This window comes from Carettochelys insculpta, chromosome 3 (assembly GCF_033958435.1).
Source record: "Carettochelys insculpta isolate YL-2023 chromosome 3, ASM3395843v1, whole genome shotgun sequence".
In the NCBI taxonomy this organism is placed as follows: domain Eukaryota; kingdom Metazoa; phylum Chordata; order Testudines; family Carettochelyidae; genus Carettochelys; species Carettochelys insculpta.
The window spans coordinates 88,654,103-88,670,534 of NC_134139.1; the positions used below are offsets into that span (position 1 = coordinate 88,654,103).

Consider the following 16,432-nt stretch of genomic DNA (forward strand, 5'->3'; position numbering starts at 1 on the left):
AGGAGGGGCTTTGCTGTTGTGAATCCTGAGTTGAAGAATGTGCCTAACTCCCTGTGAGTGCTGAAGCACAGGCCACACCACTCTGCTCAGTATTTCTGACTGACTACCTTATGGGAGCTCCCTGCACCAGCACACTGGCTTCTGCACAACCCTTTCACAGGTGACTAACTTTCCCCACACACGGCATAGGGAGGCTGGGCACCTAATTCAGAGCTGTAGATTCCTGCAAGCAGAAGGATGTCTCAGCTTAGGTGTTGCAATTGTGGGTCTAGCCCAGTGGTTCTCAACCCACAGGCTACTTGCAGCCCAATCAGCACACAGCTGCAGCTCACATGACAACCTCAGGGCCATTCAGTAGCATAGGTATGGTTTGGATGCCGCCCATGCAACACATAGACTGCTGCACAGGTGGCCCACAATTGAGAATAGGTTGAGAACCACTGATCTATCCCAATGTCTACACTATGACTCTAAATGACTGGGCAGCTTCCCTTTCAAGCCCAAGAAAACACGGTGGAGGAAGTTCAGGGCAAATTATCAGGATGTTCAAACACCATATACAAAGTCGAATTAGACAATTTGAGAGTAGCTTACAATATGGTTTATGGTTCATGGTTACAATATGCATGCTATTGAAAAGTCTAATATACCAAGTTTTAAATCAACATACAGTGATTGCATTTTCCTTGTGGGAATCTTTGAGCATTCCTCGCATTCATTTTGTCACTGAAAAATGAGTTCTGAAAAGACTACTATGGTTGACCTCATCAAAAGCAGGGCCTCGTCCAAAATCCACAAAAGCCAAATGGAAAGAGTTCCATGGACTTGGGGTCAGACCACAGTAAGTAGCTCAATAAATTCATTATAGGCTTTTCCAGGGTGCTAGTCCTCATCCTTACTGCCTCACAGATGGCACTGCATTAATCCTCTCAGCATTCCAGTGGAGAGAGAAATGTTACTCTTTCCATTTTATAAATGGGGGAGCAGAAAGCTTAGAAGGTTTGGCCAGGGTCACTCCAGAAGCGTGTATCAGAGCCAGGGATTGAAGTAGATCTGAATCTTAATCCAGTGCCTTAACTACAAATTGGCCCTTGCTACTAGTCAAATAGGTACATACAGAATAAAAACAAAGCTCATTTACAGCTATGTGAAAGTCTCAATCCAGTGGAGCCAGACCCAGCATAATTTATGTCACAGGCCTTAGCACTTGCTTTATTTCAGCATTAACTTTAGTGAGAAGTCAAACAGATGATAAAGACAAAACAGATCAAAAACTCTGTGGGAAGAGTCACAGCAAAGACAGTTTGGTAGTGATCATAAAAGACACAATGGCCTCTGTGATGGAGTTCAGGGGTCCCCATGCACTGCACCCCGTCCGCAGGCAGGAGTGACTCTCAGGCTGTGTCTACACGTGCCCCAAACTTCGAAATGGCCATGCAAATGGCCATTTCGAAGTTTACTAATGAAGCGCTGAAATGTATATTCAGCGCTTCATTAGCATGCGGGCGGCAGCGGCGCTTCGAAATTGACGAGCCTTGCCGCCGCGCGGTGCGTCCAGACGGGGCTCCTTTTCGAAAGGACGCCACCTTCTTCGAAGTCCCCTTATTCCCATGAGCTCATGGGAATAAGGGGACTTCGAAGTAGGCGGGGCCCTTTCGAAAAGGAGCCCCGTCTGGACGCGCCGTGTGGCGGCAAGGCTCGTCAATTTCGAAGCGCCGCTGCCGCCCGCATGCTAATGAAGCGCTGAATATGCATTTCAGCACTTCATTAGTAAACTTCGAAATGGCCATTTGCATGGCCATTTCGAAGTTTGGGGCACGTGTAGACCTAGCCTCACTCAGCAGGTAGAACAGGAAGTTTATTAGGCGACAGAGGCCCAGTTTCTTACAGAAGCATCAGTGCAGCAGTCAGAGGCAGTCATTCCAACCCATCCTGGGGAGAAGAGCCCGAGGGGTGCCCCTCTCAGGTGTAGCTTCCCCCATCACCAGGCTGGCTGCCTTCCAGCTCCCTCTGCCCTCCAGCTTCTAACTGCCGCCCCCGAATCAAACCCAGCTCAGCTCCTCCCTCCTCGTTCAGGGCAGAGGTGTTACTTGCCAGCCTAGGTTATAGCCCCAGGGTCATCCTTAACCACTGGGAGCTGCTCTGCTTGTCTCACACATATCCAGCCTGAGTCTCACACATGCACTCCCCCGACTCCATCACAGCCTCAATGTTAGAAAGAGCAGAGTGTCTTCTATTAGTCTGAGAGCTTTCTGCTTTGGATTCCCACAGCTTCTCAGTGCCTAGTCTTGCGTGCTATCTGCAAAGAATTCACCAGTAAAAAAAAACACAGATATGCAACTGAATTTGGCATGGCTTCTGGATATGATGCAAGAGATCCCAGAATGATGATACGCAATGAGACCACTGGTCCACCTGGCTCAGTGTTCTGTCTTCTAACAGTAACGTATGCCAGATCCTTCAGAGATAATGGACAGAATAGGGCAATTCTGAGTTATCATCGTCCAACCCCAGCTTCTGCCAGTTGAAAGTGTAGGACATCTGGGGAACAGGGCTGTGTTCCTGACCGTCTTGCCCAATACAGTAAACTCTTTCATAGCTGGCAGTCTGGGGAGCAGGAGATTGTTGGATATTCAATTATTCTGGATAATAGAGAGGTATACCTAGCAATGCATAACACGAAAGAAAAAGAAGATTAAATATTAAGAAATAAATAAAAATGTATGCAGAGTACTTTATTTGCTAACAACAGTAGTACGGTATACTGTGAACTTACAGACTGTGTCTACAATAAATACAGCAAATACAGTATGGCTGTGTCTACACTTGCATTCCCCTTCCGCAAGAGGTATGTAAATGAGAGAAATCAAAAATGCAAATGAGGTGCCAGATTTACATATCTGGCACCTCATTTGCATATTCTTCTTTAGAAAGAAGAAGAGCAGTGTAGATACAGCTCTTTCAAAAGTAAACCCCATCTTCGAAAGAACCCTCCTTCCTATTTTTGGAGGGGGAAGAAGCGTTCTTTTGAAGATGAGGTTTACTGTACACTGGCCGTGACCTGCCTAATTAGAAACAGATCTCATTGGCAGACACAGGTACAAAAGGGGAACAATGTAATGACAGCTTCCTGGCAATGGGGACAGGCTGAAGTGCAGGAAGTAAGTGTATCCTGATGCTTCAAGAACCGCATGATGGTTTCACCATCATCTACACTGCTTTTCTTCTATGGAAAGAAGCTCTTTTGAAAGAAGAATATGCAAATGGGGTGCCAGATATGTTCCAGATGACAGAATGATGGACATGAAAGGGTTTAGTGTACACATCAAAGGGCCTATCCTCCATAAACACATATAATTCCTTTTTGAATATCGTTAATAGTTCTAGCCTTCAGATCCTCCCTTGGCAGCAAGTTCCACAGGCTGACTTTGTGTTGTGTGAGGCAGTACTTCTTTTTGTATGTTTTAAACCTGCTACCTATTATTTCATTGATTCTTTTGTTAAGCGAGGGGATAACACAGTTCCTGACTGCACAGACTTTTGTCACATCCTTCCTTAGTCATCTGTTTTCTAAATTGAACAGTCCCAATCTTTTCAATCTTCCCTTGTACGGAAGCTATTCCACACCAATAACCATTTTTGTCACCCTTCAATGTAACTTTTCAAATTCTAATACAAGTTGAACCTCTCTAATCTGGAACTCTCTTGTCCAGCAAACTCCATAATCTGGCATGATTTTAGTTAGCCAGATGACCATTTATCATGGGTGTGGCTAAGTTTCTCATGGTTCCATAAAGTTTTTTACAGCCATCAGTCCTGGCTCTCAGTGGTCTCTGCTGTTATTTAGCTATAACTTACGCCTAAATGTCTTCTAAGCGCTCAGTAAGCAGTGGGAGTGTTGCTAGTGTGCTAGGAAATATTGACCTCCCATCATCTGGGGTAATTCTCTCATCCAACACCAGTCAGGGACCCAGGGTGCCGGACAAGAGAGGTTCGACCTGTACGTATTTTTGAAGTGGGCTGATTAGAACCACATGCAACATTCATGGTGTGGACATGCCCACGCCATGGATTTCTGTAGTGATAGGATATGTTCTGATCCCTTTGCTAATAGTTCCTAACATTGTCAACTTTGTGAGTGCTGCTGAAAGCTGAGCAAACCTTTTCAGGAAACTATTCACAATGACTCTCTTACGCTAGTTTACACCCTGTCATTCTGTGGCTACGTCTACACGTGAAGCCTACATCGAAGTAGCCTATTTCGATGTGGCGACATTGAAATAGGCTATTTCGATGAATAACGTCTACACGTCCTCCAGGGCTGGCAACGTCGATGTTCAACATCGACGTTGCGCAGCACCACATCGAAATAGGCGCTGCGAGGGAACGTCTACACGCCACAGTAGCACACATCGAAATAAGGGTGCCAGGCACAGCTGCAGACAGGGTCACAGGGCGGACTCAACAGCCAGCCGCTCCCTTAAAGGGCCCCTCCCAGACACACTTGCACTAAACAGCACAAGATCCACAGAGCCGACAACGAGTTGCAGACCCTGTGCATGCAGCATGAATCCCCCGCTGCAGCAGCAGCAGCCAGAAGCCCTGGGCTAAAGGCTGCTGCCCACGGTGACCATAGAGCCCCGCACGGGCTGGAGAGACAGCGTCTCTCAACCCCATAGCTGATGGCTGCCATGGAGGACCCCACAATTTCGACGTTGCGGGACGCGGATTGTCTACACGGTCCCTACTTCGACGTTGAACATCGAAGTAGGGCGCTATTCCGATCCCCTCATGAGGTTAGCGACTTCGACGTCTCGCCGCCTAACGTCGAAGTTAACTTCAAAATAGCGCCCGACGCGTGTAGCCGCGACGGGTGCTATTTCGAAGTTAGTGCCACTACTTCGAAGTAGCGTGCACGTGTAGACACAGCCTGTATGTATAGTTCCAATGTGCATTACTTTGCACTTATCAACATTGAATTTCATCTGCCATTTGCTTACCCAGTCACCCAGTTTTGGGAGATCCCTTTGTAACTCTTCAGTCTGCTTTAGACTTATCTTCAGTACTTTCGTATCTTCTGCAAATGTTGACTCCTTACGGTTCACCCCCTTTTCCAGATCATTTATGAGTATGTTGAACACTGCAAGTCCCAGAACAGACCTTTGGAGGACGCTGTTATTTAGCTCTCTCCATAGTGAAAGCCGGCCATTAATTCATACACTATGTTTCCTCTCTTTTAACCAATTACTGATCTATGACAGTGTTTCCCTTTTAGCCCTGAACTGCTCACTTTGCTTAAAAGCCTTTGGCGAAGGCTTTCTGAAAGTCCCAGTACACTAGATCCATAAGATCACCCTTATCCACAAGCTTGTTCACACTCTGAAAGAATTCCACTAGGTTGGAAACGCATAGTTTGCCTTTACAAAATGAAAAATGTATTTCGTTTTAGCAAAGAATTTCTTTAGCAAAGAATTTAGCAAAGCTGCATTGACTCCTGCCCAGCATGCCATGTTTCATGGTTTCTGATAATCCTGCCCTTTGCTATAATTTCAATCAGTTTGCTTGGAATTAAAGTTAGGCATACCAAGCAGTAATTGCCAGGATCAGCTTGGATACATCTATACAGCTAAATTATCTCAAAATAACAGAAGATATTTTGAAATAACTTTGTCAGCGTCTAAATGACACACATGCTATTTTCAAATAAATTCGAAATAGTGGATGCGTTATTTCGATTCCAGTAAACCTAGTTTCCTGAGGAATAACACCTTTTTCAGAATAGACCTTGATGGGCTCCAATGGCACTACAGACCTGGAAATGCTATTTCAAAATGCATTGTGCGTGTGGTTGCGTTATTTCAAAATAAGATATTTTGAAATGGCTATTTCAAGCTACCTTATTTCAAAATCGGGCTGTTGTGTAGACATAGCCTTGAGGAGCTTTGTTTTAAAATATAGGTGCTATGTTAGCTAACATCCAGTCACTGATTTAATCAATAGTTTATATTTAGAAGTTTTGCGATTTCATACTTGCATTCTGTTAGAAATCCTGGGTAAATACCATTTGGTTCTGGTGACTTATTACTGTTTAATGTACCAATTTGTTCCACAATCTTTTCCACCAACACCTCTCTCTGAGAAAATTTCTCAGAAATATGACCTAAAAATAGGGGATGGATATGGGGATCTCCTCAACATGTTCTGCAGTGGAGACTGAGGCAAAGAATTTATTTAGCTTCTATGAAATGGGCTTGTCCTCCCTGAGTGCTCCTTTCTCAGCTCACTTGTCCGGTGGCTCCACTGACTGTTTGGCAGGCTTCCTGTTTCTGACGTGTTTATAAAAAATTGCTATTCATTTTTATTCCTTTAACTAGTTGCTCTTCAAAGACTTTCTTGGCATGACTAATTACTTGACCTGCCAGAATTAATGTTTCTTTCGGTTTCCCTCATTAGGAATTGACTCCAAGTTCTTACAGGATACCTTTTTGCCTCTGACTTCACACTTTCATGTTGTTGTTTAGCCTTGGAAATTTGTTTCTTGTTTTTGAACTGGTGCATATCACAGAATCACGGTATCATAGGTCTGGAAGGGACCTCAGGAGGTCATCTAGTCCAGCCCCCTGCTTTAAGTAGGATCAACCCCCACTAGGTAATCCCAGCCAGGACCTTGTCCAGCCAGGACTTAAAAACCTTGACGGATGGAGAATCCACCATCTCTCTAGGAAACGCATTCCAATGCTTCACCACCCTTCGAAGATGGGTTTACGTTCGAATGAGCAGCGGCTACACTGGCTTTCTTCTTTCAAAAGAAGCTCTTTTGAAATAAGAGTATGCAAATGAGGTGCCAAATATGCAAATTTATAACCCATGTGCATTTTTATTTACCTCATTTGCATGGCTCTTTCAAAAGAGGAATGCAAGCGTAGATACACCCATCTTGTCAATAGGGGGATAACTGAAATCCCCCCATTAGAGTTGTATTTTCTACCTTTGCCACCTTTCTAATCTCCCTGAGCATTTCACAATCACTGTCACCATCTAGTCAGGTAGGATATTTCTGTCACTGAACTCCAATTATTTAAAGGTGGAATTTCTATCCACTGAGATTCTATGGTCTTGTTTGATTTGGCTTTTCCCCCAGCCCTCAGTTTAAAACTATGATCTTTTTAATTTTGCATACCAGCAATCTGGTTCTGTTTTGGCTTAGTGGAGCCCACCCTTCCTGCACAGGTGACCCCTTGCCCAAAAGACTCCCCAGTTCCTAATAAAGCTAAAACCTTTCTCCCCACCCCATTGTCTCAGCTGTGCTTTGAGACCCCACAATGCTACCTGTCTTTCTGGTGCTCTGCATGGAACTGGAAGCATTTCAGAGAATTTTGCCATGGTGATCTTGAACTTCAATTGCTTACCTAGAAGCCAAAATTTGGCCTCCAGGACCTCTCTGCTACATTTCTCTATATCATTGATACCTACCTGTATCGTGATCACCAGCTCCACCCCAGCATTGCACATATATCAAACTAGATGTCTTGTGAGATCCACAATCTTCGAACCTGGCTGGCTGTTCACCATATGGTTTCTCTAACTCATCATAAACCCAGCTGTCTATATTTTTAAAAATTAAGTCTCCCGTTACTATTGCTTTCTTTTCCTAATAATTGGGGTTTTCCCCCCAAGAAGGGTATCTTCTGGGTGAGACAATATCACCACATCATATAGAAAGAAGGTCCAGTGTTGTTTCCTGCAGCAATTTCTCAGAGGGGGCCAGATTCTGATACCATTTCTGATGTGAATGGGGCTGCTTGTGGAGCAAGAGACTATCTAGCATGAGTGTCCAAACCTGGCTGGTTTATACTGCTCAGCTGGGGGTCATTTCAGAAAAGAGCTAAGGCAGGAATCCTCTCCGCATATCACTGATCTGTTGAAAGGTGAGATTGAGATGGTATTTTGTCCCAATGTAACTAGGACTATCTTGGAACAATAGGGGTGGGAAGGGTAACTTTGGTGTTCATGAGTGGTATCATATCAAGAGCGCTGGTGAATGGGGTTCTCCCTTTAAACACAAAGGCCATTTCTACACCTGCCACTTTCTCCAAAAGTGGCATGCTAATAAACAGCCCAAAATATGCTAAAGAGGCAGGGATGCAAATTCCCCGTGCCTCATTAGCATAAGGTCACATGATTTGGAGTCCAGAAGATGTTCTTCTGGACTTCAAAACAACGTGTAGAAGCACGACCCCCAGGAGGGCCTCTGGAAGGATGACTTCCTTCTGGAAGACGCCCCCCCAGGGGCTGCGCTTCTACATTTTGTTTTGGAGTCCAGAAGAAGGTCTTCTGGACTCCAAATCATGTGACCTTATGCTAATGAGGCATGGGGAATTTGCATCCGTGCCTCATTAGCATATTGCAGGCCATTTATTAGCATGCTGCTTTTGGAGAAAGTGGCATGTGCAGAAATGGCCAAAATGGATACGAGACAGGTATGAGTCTACACGCCCTTCCTCACTGCCTCACTGATGCCCCTGAACCTTTTCCCAGGGGTAAGGGTAGGAACCACATCTAGATGTTTAAGATATTATTTTTGTTTGTATTACAACTCAGGCCTTGGTCAACATGATAAACAAGTAGAGAGTCCAGACAGGGGCCATAGGCAATGATAAATCAGGCTCTCTGTGCTGCAAGTATAGAGCTTCCTGTAACAAGGACATGATTATTTCCCTTTCCCTTCCAGCCCCCAGATATCTCCTGTGATGGAGTGGGGGATACCTGTGTGTGTGTGTGGCTCACAGAGGGTGTGGGGCTCCTGCTGAGGGTAACCCTGACAACCAGGTAACACCTTTGTACTGGAGACAAAGGAGGAGGTGGAGCCTGAGGGGTTTGAATTGGAACTGGGAGTTGGAAAGCAGTTAGTCTGGGCTGAGGGAGAGAGAGACAAAGGAGGGGGCAAGGCCCCGGCTCTGGGGGCCCCCCGGGGCCTCCTCTCCTCAACATGGATGGGATTGGCTATCTCTGCCTGCTGTACTGATTCCTCTGTATGATGCTGTGTCCTGTCGGCTAATAAACCCGCTGTTTTCCCGCTGAGTAAGAGACTCTCCTGCCTGCGGACAGGGTGCAGAGCTTGGGGGACCCCAGAACCCCATCACACTCTTGTATGTCAATAAAATATGCTTCATGATCACTGTATTTCTACAGTGGTTTCATGCTGCAAGTCCTGGCAGCAGGGCATAAGCTTCTCTTTTTTATTTGTACCTTTCCCAACCTGAAGAATTCTGTATAAGCTCCAGTGTTTGTCTCGTTTGCCAACAGAAGTTGTACTGATTAAAAAAAATATTCCCTCACCCACCTTATCTTACTCTCAGTCTTATTTATATGTTCACTATAAACTCCTATGCTGGTTTAGTTTTGTGGGTTTGATTAACAGAATTATTTAAGTTTAAAAAATATGGACCTGAGTGTAGCGCTTATGACCACGAGTAATCTCATTGAAGTCAACAGGTCTCCCTCTCAGGAACATTACATTCAATTAGTGTGTGTAGGGTTAGTGTCTTATCCTTGCAACAGCTGAAAGATACGTTTAGAACCAATGGCCATTCCAGGAAAACAGTCTATTTAATTCCAGAAGAACACAAGACCCAGAAAGGGCTGTTGGACTTTGAACATGGATTTTTGTGGTCTGACCAGACGACATGAAGACTGAATAATGGAGAAACAGCTGTACTGGAACAATAAAATAGGAACAAGCTCCACAACCTTCAAAGGGTAATATACCTTGTTTTATGAAGAGCTGGACTGAAGTATAGAGTTTCAAGATGAAAAGGAATGATTTAAAATATAGACTTCTCCAGACTATACTGTAATATACTCTTGGTTTTATATGGAAGTTCCACTGGGCTTTTTCTCCACTAATCAGTGTTGGGAGAAGGTAAGACTGGTTTCCTTATAATACAGTTATAGTACATTATTTAATTCTTGTTTCTGTTCTAATTAAATAATATATTTTAAAGAAGAACAATTTATATAATATTTTGTGGGCCATATATTTTAATTTTGGGGGTTTTCACAACAGTTCATCATTTCTACAAGACACTTATCTAACTCCTGAAGGATATCTTAGATCTGGGACCTTTGCATTAAAATATATACTAAGATTTTCAAATGCAGGCCTCTAAATCTATGTTGATGTACGTAAACAGCAGTGATCTAAGTTCCATGTAATTCACCATGGCTATGTCTACACGACAGCCTAACCTTGAAATAAGCTATTTTGGCATGTGGCTCTGTCTAAACAGTGCCATGTGTCAAAACAAAGCATTATTTCAAGGGATCCTTGTACTCCTCCTGCAATGAGGTATACAGGGATGTGAAAATAGCATGCCCGTTATTTTGAAGAATATTTTGAAATGACAGGCACATTGCATAGACGCGGCGCAGCTATTTCACGATACCACAGTATCCTGAAATAGCTCCCACAATGCAGACATAGCCCTTGAGTCATTTGGTTATCCCTCTGAAAAATCAGGCCCCACACCTAACTGTGAATTTTGGAGCCTAATTTAGGCCAATAAATATGAGAATATTGGCCACAATTTTTATTTGTGAAGAGTTTATCTGCTTCTGCTACTTAATCTTCACTTGAAGTCACAATCCTCTATACCTGACATCATTATTATTCCCATATGAATTAAGTTATGATGTCCCACCCAGAGTATACTGCCTTCCAGTGGATAATGAACAGCAGTAGTGAGTGTTCTCCAAGAAAATCAGGAACTTTGAGTTCATGTGGACTTTCTAGCAGTAAAGGTCCCAGTTCAGCAAGGTATGAGCATACAACTAACTTTAAGAAACTGAATAGGCTTATTGGCTTCAATGGGAGCAGTCATATGCTTAAGTAACTTGCTGAATGACGATCAAAGAAATGAAAAATGGAAAAAATATATAACTTTGTGTCAGTGAAATTATTTTGATCTACAAGGTTTCTCATCCTCTGTGATTATATTATATTATATTATATTATATTATAATTGCAACTCTCTATAGTTCATGTTTCTTTCTGAAAGCCCCAGCTTTTGAAGTCAGGTGATTGCAAGAAAATCCCAGGTTTTGATAACTTTTTAAAAATAAATTGTTAAACTATGTAGTTGCAGAGAAATGAAAACATGAATCCTACAGCTCAAAAATCAGATGGTAAATCAAAAGATCCCAAAATTAGTTATTATAAATATCTCATTATTTCTAAGCAAATCATGTAATTCTGAGGACTTGAGTCACGATTTTTGGACACTTCGGGTGAGGGGGTTGTCAGTACTGGACAGAGAATGGGGTTTAAGCCACTGTCATTGGATATTTAACAACTGTGGACTAAATACATGCTTATTATTACAGGTTTCTAAATTTATCGAGTGTAAGAAAATTACATTGGAATCTTCATAAAGTAGAAGTTTAAGATCTATGTCTCATCTCCCTGGAAAGCTACCATCTCTTACCTGTGCAAGTGTAATCAAAATGCTCTTCAGTAACTGCAGAGATGCTAAGATATAGCCAAAATTTTGAATAAAAACACAGAGGCAAGGAACAAGACTGGGGCTCAATAAGCAACATAAATAAACGAATCTATCTTCAAAACGTTGTCATCATATTCAGTATTTTAATTCTTCGCACCTCCCGGGTTAATACTTCCATCCAAAAATGACTGCTTTTAGCACACAGAAGCTAGAAAAAAATATAACCTCCCTTGTGAATAAAGAAAGCAATCACAGTCCAAAATCAATACAATTTAATTCAAATTACACTGAGAAGCATCAAATCATCTGTCTTGCTCCTCATACATGCTATTGCTTTCTAGGGTTTATAAAAAGGCAGGAAGGGAAGGACGCTTCATGTCTGAGGAAAGGACAGGAGCTACAATAACTAACTTTTTTTTGGATTTCTGTGTTATGAGACTGTCAGCGCTGCACTGGACATGGCATATCTCCAGATCTGAAGAAGTGGATCTGCCCCACAAAAGCTCATCACCTAATAAATGATTATGTTGGTCTTTAAAGTGCTACAGGACTGCTGGTTTGTTTTGTTAGGCTACAGACTAACACAGCTACCTCTCTGTTACTGTATAACGTGAACGTTGACAAGATGTGACAGGCTGCTGTATTGTTCTTAATGCCCTCCAAAAGCTGCCTGAATAAAAGACCAGCACTTCATTCTCTTGTACTCTGCTGATCAGAAGAGTGCAGGGCTGAGCTTCCAAATGGGAAGTCAAATCAAACATTTAAGTTGGTCAGAAGGGAAAACTTAAGAGCAAACACATCTCCTGTGCCACTGAGCTCTAGGAAGTAGATTGAAGTCACAGATGAAACAAATATTAAATGATGTCACAGCCTGTACACTGGCCATGACCCCTCTAATTAGAAACAGATCCCATTGGCAGACACAGGTGCAAAAAGGGAACAATGTAATGACAGCTTCCTGGCAATGGGGACAGGCTGAAGTGCAGGAAGTAAGTGTATCCTGATGCTTCAAGAAAAGCATGATGGTTTGACCAGCAGCATTCATGAGAACCACAGCACTTTCATTCCGTACAACGCTGGTGAAAGAGGAGCACAACCATATGAAAATAAGTCTTATTCACCAATCAGAGACCCAGTGTAACAGTCCTTATTCAGACAAATAGTCCTGTCTGAGCAGAGCCTGCAGGAGCAGGCTGCAGGTGCCTGAGTTGTGCTTACCCCAGAATTAGAGCATGGTTATTCTCTTGGGTCAGACTTCCAGCTCTGTTCCGGAGATGCCAAAGAATCCCTGGCCTAATGAGGGTTTCCCTCAAAGCAGGTTGATTCTGCTTTGGGCAGGGAGCTGGACTCGATGACCTCCTGAGGTCCCTTCCCACCCTAGGATTCTATGATTCCCTTGAATAGGGAGAATCTCTGGATGGCATGGAGCTGGGCCGGGGCTGAAGAACTGGAGCACAGAGCAAGCATTCCTCACCCCGATGAGCTGAGGCTTGGAACAGTCCACTGGGTGCAGTTCAGTAAGGTAGTGCTGTAAGGTAGATTGGAAGCTAAATCCACCTCTCAGTTTTCCCTGGACTGGCACAAAACCACCTTTGCCACGCCAGTTTCCCAGTCCCACCCTAATCACAGCTCAGCCAGACCAGACTGACTTCCACCAAGCTTACACCTCTTCACACTGATGAAAAGTGAGAGAAATATTAGGCCCTATGCTCAAGAATGGGATGTGTCAAAAATCACCTCCCTTTGGACAGGCAAGTGTACTCTTCAAATCACTGCCAAGTGTATGATAAGAAAATTAGTATCCAATAATTACAGTCATAAAAACTACCAAGCACAGACATTATGTGCAAAAGGAGGAAAGGAGATCTACCATGTTAATTTTGACCATCAATGTCCTTTCAACTGGAACGTTTAATTGTCTTGGCTATCTTTGCCACCAGCTGTATGCAGCTCTCTCACCGGTATCTCCAGAAACTAACGTTGGGTTCTGCGGCTGGAGAAAGTAAATGTTTTCCAAGGAACAGATGATTTGTTTAATCAGTCTGGGGACAGCTTCTATCGGACATGGAGATAATACATTTTTCAACTCAGTTGATTGAATTTCCCCAAATGTGTGTGTCCTGGTTTGGCCCTCTGGGAGGCAGCCATCATTTCAACTGTGCATTCTGTGTTAACGTGGTGGAGATAAGCCACATCTGAGGTGCCAAAAAAACTCTCCAGCTCACACATTCCACATATCTGGAGCGATTTACTGCCTGTAAGACGCCTGGGAAGAGGTGGGGAGCGCTGGGAATGGGACAGAGCTCACGCCTGCTCAGCGCACAAACCTGACTCCAGAGGCACAGAAAGAGGACAGAGGCAGGGAGCAAACCCCTGAGAGCTACAGGTGTCTCAGTCAGGGGCACAGTGCCGGGGCAGTGGAACCCAAGGGCCATTCACAGACTCCCAACACGCAGCTGGAAGCTGCGGCTGAGCAGCGGGAGAGTGACGCGCCTGAGAAAGGTTCCGACCCTCTGACTGAGCCGCGGGTCCCACGCTGGATGCGGGCAGCTGGGAAAGTTAACCGGCGATGCTCCGTGCTCCCTTTCCCAGGATGGATTTGCATGTAAAACCCCAGGCCAGTGTCATTCACACACCGAGCCCGGCCAAACCCGCTCCCCAGAACAGTGGGGATTTCTGCCTTCTCTGCTCACCCCCTGCCATTTACTCGACACCTCTCCGGGGCGCACCAGACACGCTCCACAATAACCCCTGCGAAAGACGCGGAGCTGCGAACCTTTCCTCCCGGCACACACTGCCACGACCCGCAGCCCGCACACCCCGCGCCCAGAAGCTGCCGGGCTTCCCCCTGGCGTGGGGAGGAGGAGGCGGGCGAGCTGGACCAGTTTCCCGCCTCCCCAGGAGCATCACTGACCTGGGGGTCCCCTCCCGCCCCCGCCCCGTGCGCACACCCCGATGTAGCGGGGCTCAGTCTTCTTCTGGGCTGCGAGGCTGGGGCAGCCTCCCTCCGATCGTGGGCAGTGGCGGGGGCCCCGCCTGGGGGTGCTCCCCCGGTGCCCCCCCCCGTGCTCCGCGCAGCCCCGCGCCCCCGTCGCCCTGCCGCGGGGGAGAAGCGCCCGGCAGTGCCCCCCTCCGCCCCAGCGCCTGGAGCCGGGGAGGGAGCCCCTACCTGGTGCCGCCGGGCAGCCGGAGTGCAGCAGCGCGGCCAGGAGCAAGAGCGCTGCCCAGGGCAGGCGCAGCGGCGCCCGGGCGGCAGCCGCAGCCATGGGGCCGCTTTGAGTCTGTCCCTCCGGCGCCCCGGCTGGGCTGGGCTGGGCTGGGCTGGAGCCGAGGAGGCGCGAGGACAGTCCCGTGCGGAGCGCGCCGGCCGCGCCGCTGCTCCCCGCCAGCCCGATGGCCCTGCGCAGCCCCGCCGCCCCTGCCTCTCAGCCTGGCCACTGCCTTCCCAGTGCCTGCCCTCTGTCTCCGCCTCCTGGCTCGCCGCGGCGTTGCAGCGGGAGGGGGCAGGGAAGGCGCCTGCGACCTGCTTTGGGGGTTTTCTCCCACCACCGGCACTCACTGGTGTCTCTGCAAAGCGAGGGCCACCAGATGAAAAGAGGACACCCCGGAGAGGGAGGGGATCGGCATCAGTAGCTACCAGCTCACCTATTAATGTACTATAGACACTCTGAGACATGAATACAACCTGAGTTGGTAGGTACTTATGGGTTACGCCTACACCAGAGGCTTTTCCCCACAAAACTGGGCTTTTGTGGGGAAAAAACCCAGGGTCCACATGCAAAATATGCTTTGTCAACAAAACCTGGCACATCCGCTGGCAGCATTATACCTCTCCCTGCTCAGGTGTTACGCCTCTCTAGACAGTGTTCTCTGGACATAACAGCTGTACAGACACTCCGCAGCCCTTCTGTCACAGAATCACAGAAATCCTAGGCCTGGAAGGGACCTCAAGAGGTCATCTAGTCCAGCCCCCTGCTTCAAGCAGGATCAGCCCCATCTAAGTCATCCCAGCCAGGACCTTGTCCAGCCTGGACTTAAAAACCTCAAGGGATGGAGAATCCACCACCTCTCTAGGCAACGCATTCCAATGCTTCACCACCCGCCTGGTGAAGCAGTTTTTCCTAATAGCCAACCTACACCTTTCCCTCTTCAACTTCTGACCATTACTCCCTGTTCTGCCATCTGACACCACTGAGAACAGTTTGTCACCCTCCTTTTTAGAGCTCCCCTTCAGGAAGTTGAAGGCTGCTATTAAATCACTCCTTTGTCTTCTCTTCTGTAAACTAAACAAGCCCAAATCCCTCAGCCTATCCTCATAGGTCTTGTGCTCCAGACCCTCAATCAGTTTTGTTGCCCTCCACTGAACCTGCTCCAGCAAATCCACATCCTAGTGAGGAAAATAGAAAGGAACATAAACATTCCCAAATTAAGTGTCATAATGTAGTAAGAAAAGCCAAAAAAGATTTTGAGGAACAGCTAGCCAAAAATTCAAAAAACGATAGTAAAATGTTTTTTAAATACATTAGAAGCAGGAAGCCCGCTAAAAAAGCAGTGGGGCCCTTGGACGATAAAGATATAAAAGGAGCGATCAAGGAAGACAGTGCCATTGCGGAGCGATTAAATGATTTCTTTGCTTCAGTCTTCATGGCTGAGGATGTTACAGAGGTTCCTAAATCTGAGCCAGCCTTTTTAGGTGACAAATCTGAGGAACTCACTCAGATTGAAGTGACATTAGAGGAGGTTTTGGAATTAATTGATAAGCTGAATAGTAACAAGTCTCCAGGACCAGACGGCATTCACCCAAGGGTTCTGAAAGAACTCAAATGTGAAATTGCAGAGTTATTAACAGTGGTTTGTAACCTATCCTTTAAATCCACTTTGGTACCAAATGACTGGAAGACGGCCAATATAACACCAATATTTAAAAAAGG

The 16,432-nt window shown here is 45.8% G+C and overlaps 1 protein-coding gene across 2 annotated transcripts in view; it reads right to left on the bottom strand.

Annotated features, from left to right (window-relative positions):
* The window catches only part of FNDC1 (fibronectin type III domain containing 1), a 123,834-nt gene extending 108,968 nt beyond the window's left edge, over positions 1-14,866 (bottom strand). Inside the window, exons 1-2 of one of the 2 annotated variants that reach the window (XM_074990294.1) lie at positions 14,671-14,787; positions 11,484-11,709 (exon numbers count right to left, since the gene is read on the bottom strand). In XM_074990294.1, the coding sequence (XP_074846395.1) occupies positions 11,484-11,598 (115 nt within the window). In that variant the 5' untranslated portion in view covers positions 11,599-11,709; positions 14,671-14,787. Of the gene's footprint in view, positions 1-11,483; positions 11,710-14,670 lie in introns of both variants that reach the window. The other variant, XM_074990295.1, reaches the window with a different exon arrangement.
* Positions 14,867-16,432: the final 1,566 nt, after the last annotated feature.